Source organism: Oncorhynchus masou, chromosome 9 (assembly GCF_036934945.1).
Source record: "Oncorhynchus masou masou isolate Uvic2021 chromosome 9, UVic_Omas_1.1, whole genome shotgun sequence".
NCBI lineage: Eukaryota > Metazoa > Chordata > Actinopteri > Salmoniformes > Salmonidae > Oncorhynchus > Oncorhynchus masou.
In genome coordinates this window covers 31,408,096-31,429,898 of record NC_088220.1, presented here as the reverse complement: position 1 = coordinate 31,429,898, position 21,803 = coordinate 31,408,096, and the positions used below count along the sequence as shown (strand labels likewise).

General features: G+C 39.4%; 1 protein-coding gene and 1 pseudogene across 1 annotated transcript; both read right to left on the bottom strand.

Moving 5' to 3' along the window:
- Nucleotides 1-2,647: 2,647 nt before the first annotated feature.
- LOC135545847 (cysteine-rich hydrophobic domain-containing protein 1-like) lies at nucleotides 2,648-7,714 on the bottom strand. Its single transcript, XM_064973789.1, has 6 exons — nucleotides 7,546-7,714; nucleotides 6,581-6,635; nucleotides 5,314-5,469; nucleotides 4,891-4,947; nucleotides 4,395-4,454; nucleotides 2,648-4,210 (listed from the first exon to the last, which is right to left on the bottom strand). The coding sequence occupies exons 1-6, from the start codon at nucleotides 7,686-7,688 to the stop codon at nucleotides 4,160-4,162; spliced, it is 522 nt and encodes a 173-aa protein (XP_064829861.1). The 5' UTR covers nucleotides 7,689-7,714; the 3' UTR covers nucleotides 2,648-4,159.
- Nucleotides 7,715-9,225: 1,511 nt separating this feature from the next.
- LOC135545192 (homeobox protein CDX-1-like) lies at nucleotides 9,226-12,804 on the bottom strand (annotated as a pseudogene).
- Between the last annotated feature and the right edge of the window lie 8,999 nt (nucleotides 12,805-21,803).

Genomic DNA, 21,803 nt, shown 5'->3' with positions numbered 1-21,803 from the left:
ACATTTATTCCCTTAGCTATCAATCATTCTTAAAAAGGTTGTTATTGAATTGCGGTGGCATTTGCGTCCTTAGCCCTTTATCGTGACTCTGTTCCGTTACATTACACATAAGAGTCATTGGCCGAAGGTGCGTTCTGTAGGGGGAGTTATAAAAAGCCCTGACGCTCATTCTGAACATTAACACGCGATATAGGTTTTGAACGCGTAAGAACAATCTAATATCAGCGATAGTACACACCTTGATAGGGTTAGTGTTCACACACTGCCATCTCCATGTTACAGTGCTTGTTTACGGAAGACGGACGGAATACAGAGTGACCATGTACTAATTAGCTATCTAGCATGCTCGGAACACCTGTGTGTAATCGAGTCACGTTCAGATTTAGTTTTGGCTGCCAAAGCCAGTCGACCTCTGAAAATAACCTATAAGCTCCTTGAGGAGCAACGGTAGGCTCCTTAAGAGTACATCTCGGGCTATTGCGCCCTTTGTCTTTTCAACCATGAAGAACACTTTAAAATGACAAAAGTTCTAGTTATTTATATAAGTTTGATTATATTGAACTGTTTTTCAATGATAAAACATAATGCAAGTATTTAATATTGTGTAGATCAATAAAAACATAAGGCTATTAATATATTGTTTTAATTATTAGTATGTCTGTCTTTTTAATTCATTGGTGTTACCGCCTTGAAAGTCACTCATTACAAATATACAAGGACCTTGAGCATTCCCTCCAGTAGCTAACTGTAGTCGGGGGAGGGGTCTATAAAGACAATTATTAGCTACTCACACCCTTTTAGTATGTCATACATTTGAGGACTCGAAATCCAGTGTCACTTGGGTGTTAGTCAATTGAAACGAAGGGAAATTACATTGAGCTAAATTATTAATCATATCACTTTAGTAAATTATTTTTAAAGGGTTAATGACCTGGTATTTGAGCATCTGTGGCCTCCATTTAAGAACATCCTGAATTGCCATTTGTTCGTTGGTGTTGCTACTCCTACTAGTGTGTCATCATAATAGTCAAAATGATTTAAACACATTATGCTGCCGTGTTAGAGGATTTGGAATGGGAAGATTTACCCATAAGTAATGTGATGCATTTGTTACATAATGATGTGATTGCAAGTACACTCAATTAACTTCAACACTCCATATGTGATACTTTCAAAGCATTTAAATCATGTTTGTTTGGGGGGGGATATTGGTCCTGGTTTCTTCTTCTCATACCGCGATCAGGACATTTGGAAATGTAGCTTTAAGGGTCAGATTTGATTCAATGAGACAATTTAGCCGAGACGTGACATGAATACAAAAGGGTTAGACCTGCGGTGCACTGCTACACACTCATACTTCATCTCCTCTCATAGTGTGTCAATCTGCCCTCTGGAGGACAGAGGAAGAGAACCAGCCACCCATCTCCATATCTCTGAATTGTTACAAACTGCCTGAACGAAATCCCCCCCAATTGGTTGTATATGATCTCTGATGGTAATGTTAGGCTTTTGGAAAGGGCACACAACCCAAAGTGTGGTACTCCATTAGATTGGTGCTTGATACAGTAGGTGAAGTGAAGAAAGGCAACTTCCCTTGATCCTCAAGACCCCTCAAACTCAACTCTGGACCTGGAAGCCAGTTCCACATCATGTTTTTATTGTTCCCCTCTAACCAGGGACTGATTTAGACCTGAGACACCAGGTGTGTGCAATTAATTATCAAGTAGAACAGAGAACCAGCAGGCTCTGGACCTCGTAGGGAAAGAGTTGAGTACCCCTGCTTTAGACCTTTCCACATCCCAACTCCAATGGGACAATAAATCCAAGAACAAAGGGGTCTATAAAACAACCCTCTACTCATTACAGTGAATCCCACCACACCAGTGTATGTATGGGGGTTGTGATATAGCAACCTATTTGATTTTGGCCCCAAACTTAGGGGCCACAGTTCCATGTAGCTATTTATGGTAATTGTATTCCAGAGTTTTACAAATGTGTCAAGTAATTACAGGCCATCTTGTTAAGTTAACGATTCAACACCTTGTTAAACATGTCAAATAGCCAGGTATCAGGAGCAGGCTCTGGCCAAAGTACATTACCACATGTAAATTAAGATGATCTGTATAACTTGGATGATGCAGAGTAATTCACCATATGGCAGTAAGGTAAGCATGTCAACAGTTAATGTCAGCTTGTGGTTTTCAGTTGGACAAACTTGAAGACTTGAAGATTCAAAATCAACAATATATTTTAGCTTTCCATAGGGATTGAGTTGTCATGACAAACATTTACAAGTACTCTGTAACAGGGCCAATAGTGGGGAGAGGACCAGGGCTCTCCACAATACAAGTGAGCAGATGTATGTCAGTCTACCCTGGGGCGGCAGGGTAGCTTAGTGGTTAGAGCATTGGACTAGCAACCGAAAGGTTGCAAGTTCAAATCCCAGAGCTGACGTTCTGCCTCTGAACAGGCAGTTAACCCACTGTTCCTAGGCCGTCATTGAAAATAAGAATTTGTTCTTAACTGACTTGCCTAGTAAAATAAATCACAACACTTCTCTGACTGCAGTTAATCTACCACTCCAGAGGCACTATAATGAAGCAAAACTCTCAGCTACAAGTGAATGAGACAAACTCTGGACAACATGAATAACAAAGGAAACGTTTATCTCAATATGTACTGTAGGTTGCACATGGTTTTTAACAACTAACAGAAAGACAAAACACAGTATAGGAAAATAAAAACTATAAAAGGAACAAAGACAAAGCTGCAATAAAAAATTTGGCAAAAAACAAAAAGAGACATGGAGCTGCCAAGATAGAGTCTGTTTCCAACAGTACATCATAAAGACAAGTAGCCATCTCACATTGAAATGGGTGACACTTTTTTTTTTAGTTGGCAAAGTCACAAATAACATGCATCACTAGTGTCATTGTAAAATGATTAAAAACCTCAGTTTGAAATCATTCTCTGAAATCCTGACATTTTGATAAGCTCAAGTGCAATTTTCATCCTACCTCTGGGATCACATACATTGTAAATGGCTTTACGAAGTAAACAGGTCCATATAAACTGGGAAGAGACAACTTTCATAAACAAAACTATGGTATAGCATTATCTTGGCAAAACTATTTAAAGATCTAAATAACTATGTAAACAGCAGCATACCACTGTAGGCCTACAGTTTATACTAACATATTTACAGGTTGTTTATTGTTTTAAGTTCCCTGTAAAAAAGGGTCATTTCTGAAATGAAAAAAACAAAAAAAAAAACCAATGCGAACTTACATTTGTATTTGGCAAATTCAAGCATCCCATCTACTTTTTGTCACAGAGACAAATTGATTTGAGGAAAATAACCCAAATAACCAGCATTTGAACTTGCTGAGCTACAAAATGTTTGTCTTCACCTGTCTTATAAATAAAATGGTTTGTTTTACATAAGGCAAGGATGCTCTAGGATAAGTGGTGTCAAATTAATTTTGCGCTGCATTCGCTCTTCACCGAGATCGGGAGGGTCGCACTTAAAAATTTATTATATTTCCTCGCCATCAAAATCTGCAAAAAATTGTTTCAATGCTCCCGGACTGTCTAGCTTTCGTTTCGATAACTGCTAGAAAGCTGGACAGAGTGAAGAGACTATAAATGTAGGTCTATTATCTTTACTACAGTTTCCATTTGTTTTTCCTCATTTCAAATGTCCAAAAATTATAATTACAACAATGTTTTTGTTTTTACTCAAACCACCAACGGATTGAAAATGCTCTGGCCCACAGGTCGTAGGTTTGACACCCCTGCTCTAGGAGGTGTCACAGGTTTTTCCAAAGCAATAATGATATGATACAAGGACTCAATTGATGATGGCTCTTTGGGCTAAATGCACTTTTCAACAGTGTTATTTTTCAATCACGTGTTGTCATGTATGTAACAAAAGCAAAGTATTAGTGTGCAACAAAGAGAGCATTGTTCTACTTCATCACGAAATGTGCAAAATCTGCTCTAAAGCAAAGTGACAGTGTTGCAATTTCTAATGTACAAGGTACCGGGAGATGTAAGGGACACCGAGACACAGGTGCAGACCCTCATTCCAACATTTATACAAGGCACTAAGGATAGGGGTCAAGGGCCACACTGCAGGTCTCCCAACAACCTCCTCAGCTCAGTCTGGTCGGAATATAGGATATTTGGGTAAGAATTCTATAAGAATTACCTGTGGAGGGAAAAGTTCATTTCATTTAACACTTCTTTCAGCATTGAATATTTCCTGTGGGCACTCTTCTATAATACAAACATGCACATATATTTTGACTCTGTAGCGATTTGAGTTTGTAATACTCAATAATTTGACATGAATCATATTCTGTTTTAAGGGAGCATAAATGTGTTACACTCACGTATTCCATCATATTGCTGCTTTCACATTTCCTTTTGCTGAGCTTCCAGTGCAGGCCCAGCTAAAGAGAAGAGGTGAAAGTGAGGACAGGCAACACTGTGCGCACACACACCTACCCACATCCCGTCTGGTTAGCAAATCTGAGTGTGAGGGGAATTTAGGATTGCTTCAAACCATGTCTGGCTGGGGTCAGGTAGTGGCCAGACACCCTGAAGAGCTTCCGTCATTCTTCTGCTCAGTTACTAGCTGTCACTCATTGTTCCGTGACAAAACTAAATTAACATGCCTTTTACTGCTGACCTTTAGGTCTGGTCAGCCTCTGTCCACTATATCAGATGAAAATAGCTTTGAGGGAAATTCGTTTTAAGGGTTAAAGTTGACATAATGAGTTAAAGACCATTATCCACCAGAAACCTGCTACTTTAACATCACTCAACCCTTCACAACTGACATAACTTGGTCTTTCAGACAGGTGCTAATATGCAATTTGTTCTTACCTTGTGATATAACTGGTTGTTTTCCCATTCTAACAACTTCTGAATAGATCTTCTCGCCTGTTGGGAAAGGAGCACATGCAATATCTTCTAGTATTAACCTCAACTTCACACTCTTTTACAATTGACAACTACCTCAGTATTATGACAAAGAGCTGTTCATAGACTGAACTTCTACTTTTACCAGCTCGTAATTTCCACTTTGTTGTTAATAACACTGGGTTGGGGCACCACCTTTCAGTGATGTACCCTTCAGCGGTGCAATGTGTCATTTCTACACACAAACCCTAATTCCACACAGGTTGCCTGCTTAAGACCAATATGGCTGATTGCTAAACTAGTCCATGAGTAATAAGTGGATGTGCTGATTTAGAGAGAGAGTAGGACTGTGCAGCACACATCACGCGAGGGCAGACTGAGACTTACTCTCTTGTTGAGGCATATAACAGGCCACAGACTGAAGCCCACCGTACAGCAACAGCACAGGCAGCCGCAAAGAAGCCACTTCCCATTGACAGGCAACGCCTTCTTCAAGCAAGTGTTCACTCTGCTGATGCTGGTTTTAAACTCCTCTGGAGCCACCTGGAAAAGAAGGGGAGAAGAAGGGAGGATGAAATGGACAGGAAGAGTCAGACAGAGGAAAGAATGTGGTTGTAATTTATATAGCTTTTCATTTTATTATTGGTAATTCTCTCTTGGAGACAAATCAAATTCTTCATTGTTTTCAATTATTTTGCTCTTAAAATAGTTTTCATCTGAAGCAGTAAGCAAAAAGAAACCCAAAGGGAAAGTTGGAGAATGGCAACCATTCCTTTGCTCTAGTCTAATGTACTGACTGAAGTGAAAAATGGCAACAATTGTTTCAAGAAAAACCTGTACTGTGGTCTGTGGTCTGTAGAATCAAAGAGCCTTAGAAAACAAACAGGTAGCCTAGATATTTGGAGATGCTTTCCAGAGATCAGACGAGATCTCTCACTAGTACGGCTGTAACTTGCTAACCAAGCTCTTGTCTATTCACGGCAGAGAGGAACTAAAGGGTGAGATAAGCTTAGTGCCTGTGGCAGCGGCCGTCCAAACAACATGAATGGATGCTCATTCCTCTCTGGGTCTGTACGCCATAAAACCGGGGTCGTAATATTTTATGACAGGATGCAAAGGTCTCTTTGCAAAGAGCGAAAGGCCTTAGAATAAGGGCCTACTGATCTGCACCCTTCAATCATCATAATTGTGACCTCTTCCATCACGTCACAATACTGGAGGGACATTTTATTGCCCTGCACTTCCCTCAGCCTGCTCTTACCCCTTCAGCCTTTTTGTGTTGCAGTGTCCGACCCAGGAAGCTGCCCTTTCTTGTGTATGGCACAGTCTTTATTTCATTATTTTATCACCTGGAGCTGTGTCCTCCTGAACACTGGGCCCCCGACCAACTGGGCTCCAAAGACAGCTTACTCATTGACAGAGTTTCACTTCAGCTTTGGACACACAGTGGTGTGTTGCTTGAAATGCATCAGCATCAGACAGAAGCCACTCAAGAGACTTGAAAGAGGTAATTCAGGAATGGTCTGATTTGTCAAAGGGGAAATAGAACAATAGAGCCACCATAATAGCTTAAATTGCTTGATTCACAGCCCAGTTTAAATAAGTTGGAAAGCCTAGCACAAGACGAAGACACTAATGCATTTGGCTACTGTACCTTTCCCGTGAGAACTGAGGGAAACTCAGTGTCAAATTTGTTGCTCAATCCAAACCTGTCAAAAAGAGAAATACAAAATGGTAAAGAAATTAAAAACTTTCCATTGAACATGTATAAAGTACTGTGACTATGACCGTGGGCTTTTCACAAGGGAAAACTAGCAATGCTTTTTTATGGGGATGGAATTAGACACTTTGTATTCTCAACAAATAAATACCTATTAAATGTAGACCTTGTGCCTAAAACTTTACATAGTCTACAGACAGCAGAAATAAACAAATTGATATCCTGAATGACCTGTAATTTGTTTCATTATGTGAATAGCTTCCCCTGTCGAGACAATTCTATAGGATGACAAGGATACATCATATACATAATGCAGTTGTGGGCACTAGAGGAAGTATACGTAACTATTATGTCATCATTTGGCAAGGTAATAGGTGTTGTGTCCATTGCTGGTAAGCAGGGAACTATAAAACAGTAAACAGAATGTTAGGCTATGGATGGTAGCGAGCAAGCTTGTTGGAAATAATATGCTTGATTCACCACCATTTGAATAAGCCAGCTGCTGGCAAAGTATTCACTACAGTGGTTAGCTATAGCTACTTATTGAATGTTGTGCAATTAATGTTCGTTTGCTGTCTTGTCATTTTTGTTAAAGCAGATGCTTTCTCATTTCAGGCTAATTTGCAGAAACCCAGTGTACGTAACGTTAGGTAGCGAACTAGCTAGTAAACTATAAAGCCGGAATAGCAGGTACGCAATAGATAACCCTAGCCTCGTCAATTAAGGCAAATGTATCAGTTAACGTTACGTCCAACGATAGGACCAGACAGCTAACTGACTGTTATTGCCACGGCCTAGCTAGTAAGTTGTATTTCACAGTAGGCATTGTTGTTAGCAGGCTAGCGTTAGCTAGCAGCGGATTATAATGGCAGCGTTAACAGTAGCTTTGAATTGCTTACACGGTGATGTGCCCGGCCCCTCGCATAATCACAGGTTCTGAGCAATATCTAACAAGGTGTTCTTCACTCACTACACGTTCATCTTCCTCGTCCAACTCATAGATTGTATCAAAGTCCGCCATGTTGGGTAGTAAGACGCTCATGACGTCTTCGTAACTGCCAGCATGACGTCAACAAGATATGCAAGGTGCCTTCAAGACAACTAGGAGCTCGGGGGGTGGGGGGGACTAGCTCAAATCATGAACGGTCATCCAACTCTGAATTCCAATTCGGAAACTCGGTCATCTTTATAGAGCTCCGACTTGGAATTCAGAGTTGGATGACCGTTTAAAACACGTTTTCCCAGTCGAAGCTCATTTTCTTCCCGAGTTCCCAGTAGTCATGAACGCATTGAAGTCGGAGATTTCCGAAATCCCAGTTCCCCGTTGTTTGAACGAAGCATCACACGACCACAAACATCCTCGGAAGCACTCAGTTGGAGTTCTGTAAATCTGTGTGCAAAAGTGAGGGATATCGTGTCATATCACATAAGATTATTATTTGGAAGACTACGATCAAATAGGCTTCCCAAACTAGCTAATCATTGCATAACTATAACTGTAGGCTACACACTCACTTGTTTATAGCATTTCATGGAAACCTATTATTACCCATGTAACCTACATATTTATCATCTTATTGAGGGTTAATTTGCCCATATTCTATGAAGAATTAGGGCATACAAGTCATCATCCAAGTGCCATACAGCAATAGTCCACAATTAGTTTATACAAATTCTCATTTTGCATTTTGGCCGGAGGCTAAAGTGTCTCCAACACCTTCTTACCAATTTATAAAGCTGTTGTGTTTTCTGAAGAAAAACCATAATGCCTAGACAGTAGCCGGTAAAATACTGGTTTTGTCTTTGTGGACAAGTAAATTGACCTCTGTCCAACAGGTTTGTTGAGATTGTGCAGCACTTCTATACAGATCTCTTGCAAGTTTTTGGAATAGGCCTCTGCTATGTTATGAGGATGTTAATGTTTAATGACAGTCTTGGGTAACCTTTTTACAGGTTCATGATTGTAATCTGTCCATACTACACTATGCATCCCAGCCCAGCCCATATACCAGACACTCAGAACACACTGGTTGAATCAATGTTGTTTCCCTGTCATTTCAATAAAATTATGTTGAACCAACGTGGAATAGACCTAGAACTGACGTCTGTGCCCAACATGAATTGAGAAGACAATTTGACAAGTTGTCAGTTGCTGTACTTGGACGAGCATAGTAGGTCTAGTCTACAAAAATCTAAAACTTGACACTAGAGTCCTTTACAAAAAGTAACTGTCTAAGTTGCATGTATATTGCTTTGGCTAAATTAAGTTGCTTGGGCCAATTACACTTTTTCTGGTGCAATTTATTGGACAATATCTTCCGATTTAATGTTACACATCAACAATCAAATGTTGCCTTTGGCACATGCTGGGCTGACAGAATCCCATCCTAATAGTTTGGAAACGACATAGAAGGTTGATAAACTGATCTAATTTTGTTTGCGGTTATAGGCATCAAATAATAAGAGTAGGTAAAACTATAAACAATGAAGTCTGTTTGAAAACAGTATGCACACGCAGTCTGGTTATTTTTGCAAAGGTGAGCTATCCTTTTCCAATCAATGAAATAAGTAGAAAAAGGTAACGTTAAAACACATTTTATTTACATTTTGAACATCAAACAAACGTTCCACCCGTATCTCACTTAAAACCTGATTTACTTGTCCCTGTAGAAAAACGTTATGAAAGTGTGCTTTGCAATCAAATTGGAGCAGAAAATGCAGTTTGTCAAGCCATTATAAAAGCTCCAAATTAATGATATCCCTTTTCATACCAGATCAATTTCAAATAAAATGTACCTGATTTTGTATTTTCTTTACAAACACTTTTACACTTCATTACATAGTCTACAGAAAATTATATTTATATCTCAATAACTCAGACACAAACAAACAATTTAAGCATTACATGTCTGAACCATATGTTGATTTTTGTATGGGTTTTTTGGAATTATTATTAGAACTATTCTATAAAAACAATATTTCAAGAGCCTCCAGCATTTTGTTGCAGTTATAAATCATCTTGTTTCTCGAAATCTCCTAATCCACAACATGTTCTTCAGGACGTTTGAATAATCCATTGGAATCCAAGTCTTGAGGAACGGTCCTTTCAGCGTGTTGGAGTGCTCAGTTGTGTTGGATGGTCTAAATTCGATTCTACTGAGTGACAGTAACTTGCTGTATGTTCCTAATAGATGGCAAGTTGTTCATTCCGGGGGGTGGGTAGAGAGAGCCGTGAATATCCGACGGACTGAGTGAGCCTGGTACGGGCAGAGGACTCACTGAACCCGGGTCACTGTGCACTGATCCTCCACTGCCATCAGACCCCATTTTCTTTTTGATTAATTTCCTCTCCTTGGCTCTGCGATTTTGAAACCAGATCTTCACCTGTAAATGTAAAAGGAAAAACTTGTCAACATTGTTATTCGTTTTATATTTGATTTATCATTTGATTTGTCAAGTCTAGGGCCCTAATGCTCTATCAATTAATTGGTTTACCTGTCGTTCTGAAAGGCCAAGATTCCCCGCAAGTTCGGACTTTCTTCGGATAGTGATGTAACGATTAAAATGGAACTCCTTTTCCAGCTCCAGTCTCTGGTGATCGGTGTAAACCACTCTGTATTTCTCCTTCGTTCTTGTTTTGCCTGAAATTGTGAGAAATTCAGAGAATTCAACAGGCTATGCTTCGTGTGCCTAATTTTTAAATAGCCGTCACTCTGAACAACGAAAATGATGCAAAGCAACGATGCAATTTCATGGCATTCAAATTATTGATGAATACAGGGGCAATAGCCTATTTCAACTCTAAAGTTAATTATTGTTTTAAATTCACCTTGTATTTTTTTTACTATTTAAAGCAAGTAATACTAGAGAGGTGGGATAATCAACAGGCTACTTATCAAAACGCCTATTAAACTCGATACTTCGTTTATCTAATAACTCTCTAAATGTGTATGACACGTCTTTAGGCGCTTTCAACTGAAGTGGTGGCTATCGTGTTAATCTAGATTGTGTTGCTTTGTTGGTAGCTATGCTAATCGAGCCACTGATCTTCTTTTGATGTCACTTTTTGAACAAACTGCAGAACAAAGAGTCTCAGAGATTTTACCTAAACTCCATTGATGTGTTAAGAGGCAACACACGACACATAAAGGAGTTACAAGGCAGACATCTCTCTGGCTTGGATCAGGTCGCTCTTGTTGATAAACCATACACACGTCAGCACCTTTGCAGGTAGAAAATAATATTAGTCGTTTAGAACAACATTGAAGCATTTTGATATTCATAGTTATAGCCTAGGTCATGCTTGGTAAGTTTTACAGGGCCAGAGATAGCCTCCTAGAATTAAACACTTAATAACACATTTGATGGACTTGCCTAACAAGAAAAATACACCGAGGCTATAAGATGGTATTTTCTGAATATTTAAATGTGGGCGGGGGTGATTTGACAAGTTAATAGGCTATAAAACAAAATTTACGAGTTAATTGAGGCTCATACGTTATTATGACTTAATTGATAAATATAGTCTACAATTCTATTTTTTTTAAACATTAAGAAATGTTGTGGTTTATTGCCCAGTTATAAAGCTTTGTATATATTTGTCAAATACATTTATTTGCTGTGAAAAACGCCACCCTTTCCGGCAATATAACTCTCGAAGAATGGGAGACGAGGAAGACACTTTGGTGCATATCAAAGTAAAACGAGGTGTTGAAAGGGGTTGCCGCCTGAATTTGACGGATAACCCTCAAAACCAGAGACAATGTAGCAAGAAAAGTAGACCTCGCATCCAGTCGACGGGAGTAGAGAAATTAGCATTACAAGTAGCACCTGGCGCCCTTTCTTGACACGTTCATCGTTTCCTCCACAAGGCTATAGGCCTGTATCAGAAAATAACTAAGATGTTGTAATTGATATCATACTTTATCAGACCATTATCGCGATGGGAGGCTTACAGTTGCATTGTCCATAATTCATTCGATACGTTCGATCGAGTGCCTATACTTTTCTTATTTTCTCTTCTGTTTTGAGTCTGGTGCAATTGCCAATTTAGTGCATTGAAGTTGTATCTTACATGTTTCAAAATAAGCCTAACACCAAACTGAATTATCAATTTCCATACATTTCACATGCAACTGTGTAATTATGGTGACATCTCATTTAAAATGTGATTAAATGATTCGTTCTGAGACCACGAACAGTTACAAATTAAAGGAGAATTAGCTATTGTTAGCAATTCGTTACGAATATCACCTAAAATGTACCCAAATGTACACATTACGTGTTATGCATGAGGTTATTCGTTTTTACAGTGAGATTTATCACTTAAATTATGCAATTAATGTTTATATTTTATCCATTCTCTAAATACTACCTGTTGCACAAGTTTATGAGCCGGCACAATTATGCATTTCCATGCAAGAGAAAACATAAAATGTCCGGCACTTCTTAGGTAAATATGAAGGTGTAGTTTGACATGAGTTGAGGCTGTGCTCATTGCACGAATAATTTTAACAGTGGCATGCGTGTCGTGACACAATATAGTTGCTTGTGACCTTTCTCACCCGTAGATGATGATTGTACCGTTTTGTTCATCCACTGGTAAGAAGAATTGCGCCTTTCTCTATCCGGGGAAAGTTGAGCTACAGAAATATTATCTGTAGGTGGTTGCAATACTGCTGACCCTGGCGCGTGCATGGGATTGTATTCAGGTGAGCAATAGGAAACTTGTCCCGGCGAGGAGTTGTTCATGGGCGTAGGAATAGTGTTAGGAGGCCCCAGACTATAGGCGCCCCAGTCCTCCCTCGGTGCGACATAGGAGCTCCCCAAGCCCCCGAAGACTGTGTATGAGTATCCATGTTTGGCACATGATGGTATCCAGTAAAGTCGGAATATTGTGGCGTGGAAACAAAGTTCTGTGGTGGGATGTTGATTCCCGATCGTCTTACAGGTCCTTGGTGATACATGCTGCCTTCTTTATCCAAGAGGTATCCCACATACATGATTTGAAAAAAGTTACAAAAGTGACATTCAAGTCGACATAGTTTCCGGGCGACTCCTTCTGTAAATCTAAAAAACAATCCTCTTGCTATGGTTCTGATGTGTATAGTCCAATGGTGCTCCCCAAAATGAAATGCGAACTGGTTCCTGACTTGATACTGTCTCACATAATGTGGCGCTGTTGACAAGGTGGTGGTGCTAAAGATATATTATGGTCTTCCTTCCTGACGTCAGATGAGTCTTCAAACCCTGATGATTTGCATTCAAAAGAAGAGTCAATAATGCTGCCAAACCCACTGTCCCCGAGCGCGTTTTTTTAACCTATCACCCCAAATAGAGCAAACCCTGCACTTCAACTCTGAAATATTATCGGCATGCATCAAAATATAATTGCGAAATTGAACTGCAACTTCACCAACAAACAATATGCTTAAATTAATATGCTCTTGATGACGTTGGGTCTTACACCTATCTCTTAGGCCTATGTACAATTGAAGTGTGCTTGAAATACATGTTCAATTTCAACACTTGTATTTATTTAAGCCTACTCAGAAGCTGCACACATTATTCCTTAGAAAGTAAGATGTGATAGCCTGAGCCTAATTTTAATACAGGGCTATTACTGTGCTATATAATACGCTAGAATTGTAGGCTACTAATGATATAAAGTGTAATTGTGGATGTCAGCTTCTTGATTGTGTTATTTTCATTTTGTTATGTGTCAGAGAATAATAAAAGATAGCATTAAACATTTACAGCGCTGTCAGAGCGTGCATGGTCACACCTCTCCTTTCGTTGAATGTCTTTGCGAACGCAACGTCTCCCACGCAACGTATCCCATGTCCGCAGCCACGTTTCACGCCTTCAGAAGCCGATCGTATTTGTTAAAGCTATTCACTTACAAAGGAGGTACAGCTAAGTATGATGATATTTTCTCCTGCAACAAGGCCAACTATTCACATTCCTTCTAATTCGCACTTCAACACTTCAAGGTCGCACTTCGCAGCTAATTCCGGTTTAAAGGAACCTGAAGTGTCACCTATGACACCCACTCAACGACAATGTGGTCTTGCTCCCGTGCGTGCCATTATATTTGGCATGATCTTGGTTGTTATCCATCCCTCTTTGCAGAAGAGATTCCGTAATACATCTCAAATTAATTGCAATATCTACCATAAAACAAATCAACACAAATCGAATTACAATTGTCAAACATATGCCTAGTCCCAGGCCTACTAATAGCACATGGTTTAGGTTTACAAATAAGTATATGTTTGAAATCATTTGTTGTTTTTATATTTGGTTTTCACAAGAGACAGTTGGAATCGGCTAGCATCAAATAACCCTGATGGAGATTTAAGGTTGAATTTAATTGAATTTATTTGGGTAACATACATATACAACAAAATATACAATGTGGACCCAGTGGATATCACTTCCAAATATCAATTAAAACACGTCTTGTTTCCAAAGCGGTCCTCGATGGTACAAAACAACAACACATGTAACTTGTCTAGTTAAATAAAGGTTCAATCAAAAATAAATACAAATAAATATGAAAAAGGCAAGACAAAATTACAAACAGCCACATTACATTCATTTATATTGACATCTTTAAAAGTGGCACATTTCCCTAACCTTAAAAAATATATATTTATTGCATCATCCCTGCTGCCCTATATTTGTCCTCCTGGTGCTTTTTTCTGTTCAAAGTATGCAAAGTGTGGAAACAAATAGAGATCTGTATGGCATCTGAATCTCATTGACCATACATTGATACAGGTCAGGTGAATTGAGTGACTGTAAGCAAGAAATTGCTTATTTCTTCAGGCCTTGGTGTAAGGATATTTTTGCTGAGATAATTGATGACCACTGCTCCCTTGTGGATGGATACAGAGGTGAAATCCATCCCTAACAACTGTCATGTAGTCCCCTCAAGAGGGCACCATCTACCAGAGAATGAGATACTGTTCACCATGGAGTATGTTTGGCAATTTATGCACAAGACACTGATGCCTTCAGCAAAGGTACTTACTGAGAGCCATTTACAGTTCTAAAGTGCTGAATTTATATTGCAAGTCAAATAATTGCTTTACAGTAGGCCTATATGATGTACAAGTCCTCCCAGAACAGAACAGCAAAAATAATATTCATTACATTAAATAAAGAATTTAAAAAAAATCCCCTACTGAATCCAACTCATCAGCTGATATCCCTCTGTATGTACTTTGATAAGTGCATTCCATAGGTTTGTACAATGCATAACCACAGGATGTGTTGGAGTTACTACTGTATTTTTGGGGCACTTTTATGTATGTTTTTATGTGTGGATTTAGTTATAAATACGTGTAAATAGAATCTTCATACAAAGGTATTAATTACAGAACAGTGTAGTTTGTGCAGCTCCCTGTGACAACTGCTTGTCAGTGATTGCCCTCTGCTGGTGACAGAGTGAACCCCTCTTTGCACATAAATTCCTCTGTCTCTGTAAACCCCAAATCACTATGGAAATTTAACATATATGGTAATGTCGTCTCAAAATGCCAACACTTCCATAAGTCCAATGAATCCATATTCTCTCTCTCTCTCTCTCTCTCTCTCTCTCTCTCTCTCTCTCTCTCTCTCTCTCTCTCTCTCTCTCTCTCTCTCTATATATATATATATATATATATATATATATATATATATATATATATTTAGACAGTACCTGTCTAAATGTTGGACACACCTACTCATTCCAGGGTTTTTCTTCTCATTATCTATTTTCTACATTGTAGAATAATAGTGAAGACATCAAAACCATGAAATAACACATGGAATCATGTAGTTACCAAAATAGTGTTAAACAAATCAAAATATATTTTATATTTGAGACTCTTGAAAGTAGCCACCCTTTGCCTTGATGACAGCTTTGCACACTCTTGGCATTCTCTCAACAAGTTTCATGTGGTAGTCACCTGGAATGCATTTCAATTAACTCACACAAGGTGTGCCTTGTTAAAAGTTAAATAGTGGAATTTCTTTCCTTTTTAATGTGTTTTAGCCAGTCAGTTGTGTTTTGATAAGGTAGGAGTAATATACAGAAGATAGCCCTATTTGGTAAAGGACCAAGTCCATATTATGGTAAGAACAGCTCAAATATGTGAAGAGAAATTAAAAGTCCTTCATTACTTTAAGACATGAAGCTCAGTCAATATGGAACATTTCAAGAACTTGAAAGTTTCTTCAAGTTCAGTCACAAAAACCATCAAGCACTGTGATGAAACTGGCTCTCACGAGGACCGCCACAGGAAAGGAAGACCCTCTGTTGCAGAGGATAAGTTAATCAAAGTTACCAGACTCAGAAATTGCAGCCCAAATAAATGCTTCACAGAGTTCAAGTAACAATCACATCTCAATATCAACTGTTCAGAAGAGACTGCGTGAATCAGGCCTTCATGGTCGAATTGTTGCAAAGAAACCACTACTGAAGGACACCAATAAGAAGAAGAGACTTGCTTGGGCCAAGAAAGACGAGCAATGGACATTAGACGGGTGGAAATCTGTGCTTTGGTCTGATGAATCCAATGTTTTTATTTTTGGTTCCAACCGCCATGTCTTGTGAGATGCAAAGTAGGTGAACGGATGATCTCCGCATGTGTGGTTCCCATTGTGACCGCAGTGTGAAGGAAAAGCAGCCAACAAGTGTTCAGCATATGTGGAAACCTCTTCAAGACTGTTGGAAAAGCATTCCAGGTAAATCCCAAGAGTGTGCAAAGCTGTCATCAAAGCAAAGGGTGGCTACTTTAAAGAATATATTTGTTTCACACTTTTTTGGTTACTACATGATCCCATATGTGTTATTTCACAGTTTTGATGTCTTCACTATTATTCTACAATGTAGAAAATAGTAACAATAAAGAAAAACCCTTGAATGAGTAGGTGTGTCCAAACTTTTGACTGGTACTGTAATGTAACAAAATGTGGAGTCAAGGGGTCTGAATACTTTCCGAAGGCACTGTATATACACAGAGTGTTCAAAACATTAAGAGCACCTTGCTAATATTGAATTGCACCCACTTTTTCCCTCAGAACACCCTCAATTTTTTGGGGCATGGACAAGGTGTCAAAAGCATTCCACAGGGATGCTGGCCGATGTTGAGTCCAATCCTTACCACAGTTGTGTCAAGTTGTCTGGATGTCTTTATGTTGGTGGATCATTCATGATACACACAGGACACTTTTGAGCATTGAAAACCCTAGCAGAGTTGCAGTTCTTGACACACTCAAACCTACTACCTGTTCAAAGGCACTTTAATCTTTTGCCTTGCCTATTCACCCCCTGAATGGTACACACATACAATTCATGTCTCAATTGTTTCAAGGCTTAAAAATCCTTCTTTAACCGGTCTCCTCCTCTTTGTTTACACTTATTGAAGTGGATTTTACACGTGACATCAATAAGGGTCATAAGGGTCATCTGATCATTTAGCACTCCAGTGTTAATCTGCAAAATTGTAATTATTCGCCTACCTCCTCATGCCTTTTGCACACAATGTATATATATATAAAAAAATTCTACTGTGTTATTGACTTGTTAATTGTTTACTCCATGTGTAACTCTGTGTTGTCTGTTCACACTGCTATGCTTTATCTTGGCCAGGTCGCAGTTGCAAATGAGAACTTGTTCTCAACTAGCCTACCTGGTTAAATAAAGGTGAAATACAAATAAAATAAAAGGGATTATAGCTTTCACCTGGATTCACCTGGTCAGTTTATGTCATGGAAAGAGCAGGTGTTCCTAATATTTTGTGTACTTGGTGAACATGTTATATATCAGCGAGGTTTTGTTGGAGAAACTTTGTTTAATATAACTAAATTATGTTGCAGGTGTTTTTAATGTTGTGTATCTCGTTTCTGCTACCATCCCGATGTTGAACAGAAGTGCGTCTCGAGATGAGGTTGGAGAAGCACAAGTTTTTAGTTGGTTGCATAAGTCCAGAGATGACCCCAGGACATCGCTGCAGGAGAAGTGCTCGAACATGACCCTGTGCTAGTATTTCTAGAGTCGCTGCTCTGACTGACCCATGTAAAAGGCCGATAAAGCAACAGACACTGGATCTCAGTTTGTTGATGGGATGTAACGTCTTCACATGCACTTTCAAGTTCAAACAGGATGCTTGTTGAAGCCCAACTTAGGTTCAAGTATTTCAATCATTTTCTTCAGGGGATAACAGGAAAGGGGTGTTTTGCTAGCTTGTTGAAACAGCCTTTTCCCTCCCTGTGTTTTATCATTAGATTTACAGTGAACATTTTGTGCATCTACAGGACAGGATATTACAAGAGAAGTGAAGGATATTCATAGAGGAAACATGTACAGGAAACTTCAAGTTGAAGACATCCCTCTCAGAGCACAATGCACTGTATGTGTATCAGCAGCTGTGCCTCCACTAGGTCCTGTCCTAGTCACCTATAGATTGATGAAACTTACTCTACACTGTTTAAGTGAGCGAAACAACTTACTCATAGGCTGTAGTCATCAAGGAGTAATACAAGTATTTCATTCCGTCAAATATAGTGCATTTCGGAAAGTATTCAGACCCCTACACTTTTTCCACATTTTGTTACGTTACAGCCTTATTCTAAAATTGATTATTAAAAAAAAATGTTACTCATCAATGTACGCACAATTTTACATTTCAAATTGAACCTTTATTTAACTAGGCAAGCCAGTTAAGAACAAATTCTTATTTACAATGATGGCCTACCCCGGCCAAACCCGGACAACGCTGGGCCAATTGTGCGCTGCCCTATGGGACTCCTAATCACGGCCGAATGTGATACAGCCTGGATACCCCATAATGACAAAGCAAAAACAGTTTCAAAAAAATGTTTTCACATTGAAATAACTTATTTACATAAGTATTCAGACCCTTTGCTATGAGACTCAGAATTGTGCTCAGGTGCATCCTGTTTCCATTGATCATCATTGAGATGTTTCTACAACTTGACTGGAGTCCACCTGTGGTAAATTCAATTGATTGGACATGATTTGGAAAGGCACACACCTGTTAATATAAGTTCCTACAGTTGACAGGGAATGTCAGAGCAAAAACCAAGCCATGAGGTGGAAGGAATTGTCCGTAGAGCTCCGAGACCGGATTGTGTCGAGGCACAGATCTGGGGAAGGGGACTAAAACATTCCTGCAGCATTGAAGGTCCCTAAGAACATAGTGGCCTCCATCATTCTTAATTCAGAGTTATTTGGAACCACCAAGACTCTTCCTAGAGCTGGCCCCCCAGCCGAACTGAGCAATCAGGTGAAAAGGGCCTTGGTCAAAGAGGTGACCAAGAAACAGATGGTCACTGACAGAGCTCAAGAGTTCCTTTGTGGAGATGGGAGAACCTTCCAGAAGGACAACCGTCTCTGCAGCACTCCACCAATCAGGCCTTTATGGTAGAGTGGCCAGATGGAAGCCACTCCTCAGGAAAAAGGCACTTGACAGCCCGCTTGAAGTTTGCCAAAAGACACCTAAAGGACTCTCAGACCATGAGAAACAAGATTCTCTGGTCTGATGAAACCAAGGTTGAACTCTTTGGCCTGAATGCCAAAACCCGGCACCGCTCATCACCCGGCAAATACCATCCCTACAGTAAAGCATGGTGGTGGCAGCATCATGCTATGGGGATATTTTTCATCGGCAGGGACTGGGAGACTAGTCAAGATCAAGGGAAATATGAATGGAGTTTTTTATAAATTGATCAACATGACATTACATAACACGAATAACAACAAAAACATAACACTCAACAAGACAGCAAACAAGACAGCACCTTTCAACCATATATCAGTGGTTGGAATATTAAACAGCAAATAAAAACAAATAACAATCAAAAAAATTAAATGCACAAAAAAACCACCAATTATATATATATTTTTTCTAACTTATGCCCTAGCTTCTCACCCTTTCTCACACTTTTTATATAATTCAAAAAGTGTTCCCATATCTTACTACATTTCCCTTTCCTCTCCTGTAATTTTGCTATCATTGATTCATAAGATGCAGTCTCCACCATGAGTTTGAGCCAATCTGTTGATTCCAGACCATCTGCGCTCTTCCAGTTACGTGGTATGAGTCTAGCCGCAGTAAGAAAACCCACTGAGGCAAGACCAAACTCTTCTTTGTTAATACCTGGTGGTAAAATATATATATATCCCCTAATAAGCACAGCTGTGGGGACTTAAAGAGATATTGTTGGTGAAAATCTACTCCACAGCGCTCAGGACCTCAGACTGGGGGATGGCTTAGGGACAAGTCTCTGAATGTCCTTGAGTGGCCCAGCCAGAGCCCGGACTTGAAATAGATCAAACATCTCTGGAGAGACCTGGAAATAGCTGTACAGCGACGCTCCCCATCCAACCTGACAGAGCTTGAGAGGATCTGCAGAGAAGAATGGGGAAACTCCCCAAATACAGGTGTGCCAAGCTTGTAGCATCATACCCAAGAAGACTTGAGGCAGTAATCGCTGCCAAATGTGCTTCAACAAAGTACTGAATAAATGTCCTTGCTTCTTAAAGAAAATCAAAATTGTTGTCCATTAAAATAACATCAAATTCATCAGAAATACAGTGTAGACATTGTTAATGTTGTAAATGACTACTGTATCTGGAGCATCAGCATTTGTGGGTTCGATTACAGGCTCAAAATGGCCAGAAACAAATACCTTTTTTCTGAAACTCGTCAGTCTATTCTTGTTCTGAGAAATGAAGGCTATTCCATGCGAGAATTTGTCAAGAAACTGAAGATCTTGTGCAACGCTGTGTACTACTCCCTTCACAGAACTGCGCAAACTGGCTCTAACCAGAATAGTGGGAGGCCCCGGTACACAACTGAGCAAGAGGACAAGTACATTTGAGTGTCTAGTTTGAGAAACAGACGCCTCACAAGTTCTCAACTGGCAGCTTCATTAAATAGTACCCACAAAACACCAGTCTCAACGTCAACAGTGAAGAGGTGACTCCGGGATGCTGGCCTTCTAGGCAGCGTTGCAAAGAAAAAGCCATATCTCAGACTGGCCAATAAAAAGAAAATAATAAGATGGGCAAAAGATCACAGACACTGGACAGAGGAAGATTGGAAAAAAGTGTTATGGACAGACAAATCTAAGTTTCAGGTGTTCGGATCACAAAAAACATTTGTGAGACGTAGAAAAAATGTCAAGCATTGTGGAGGCAATGTGATGTTCTGGGGGTGTTTTGGTGGTGGTAAAGTGGGTGATTTGTACAGGGTAAAAGGGATCTTGAAGAAGGAAGGCTATCACTCCATTTTGCAACGCCAATCCATACCCTGTGGACGGCGTTTAATTGGTGCCAATTTCCTCCTACATCAGGACAATGACCCAAAGCACAGCTCCAAACTATGCAATAACTATTTAGGGAAGTAGCAGCCAGCTGGTTTTCTGTCGATAATGGAGTGGCCAGCACAGTCACCGGATCTCAACCCTATTGAGCTGTTGTAGGAGCAGCTTGACTGTATGGTATGTAAGAAGTGCCCATCAAGCCAATCCAACTTCTGGGAGATGCTTCAGGAAGCATGGGGTGAAATCTCTTCAGATTACCTCAACAAATTGGCAACTAATTTCATGTATGTTTTCATAGAAAACAAGGACATTTCTAACTGACACAAAACCTTTGAAAGGTAGTGTATGTAAATGTGACATTTCAGTGATTTTTTAATTTTTTTTTTATACATTTGCAACAAAAAAAACTGTTTTTGCTTTGTCATTTTGAGTATTGTGTGTAGATTGATGAGGGGGAAAAATTATTTTAACAATTTTAGAATAAGGCTGTAAAGTAACAAAATGTGAAAAAAGTCAAGGGGTCTGATTACTTTTTGAATGCACTGTAGTTTTGTCTAAATACTAGGCCATTGTAGGTCATTGTCTCTTTTGATAGAATGTGCTGGAAATGACTAATGACAACAAGCTAAAAGGAATGCAGAAAAAATGGAGCATGATATGCACATGTTTGACAAATGCACCTTAGAGCCAGCTCATTTCAAGACTGAATACTCTTCCAAATAAACGACAGCAAAGATCTTATTCTATGTATGGTTCATTTCCATTCATGTGTTGTGCATTAGGGAGATGAGATGGACATAGCTCAATTAGGATTTTA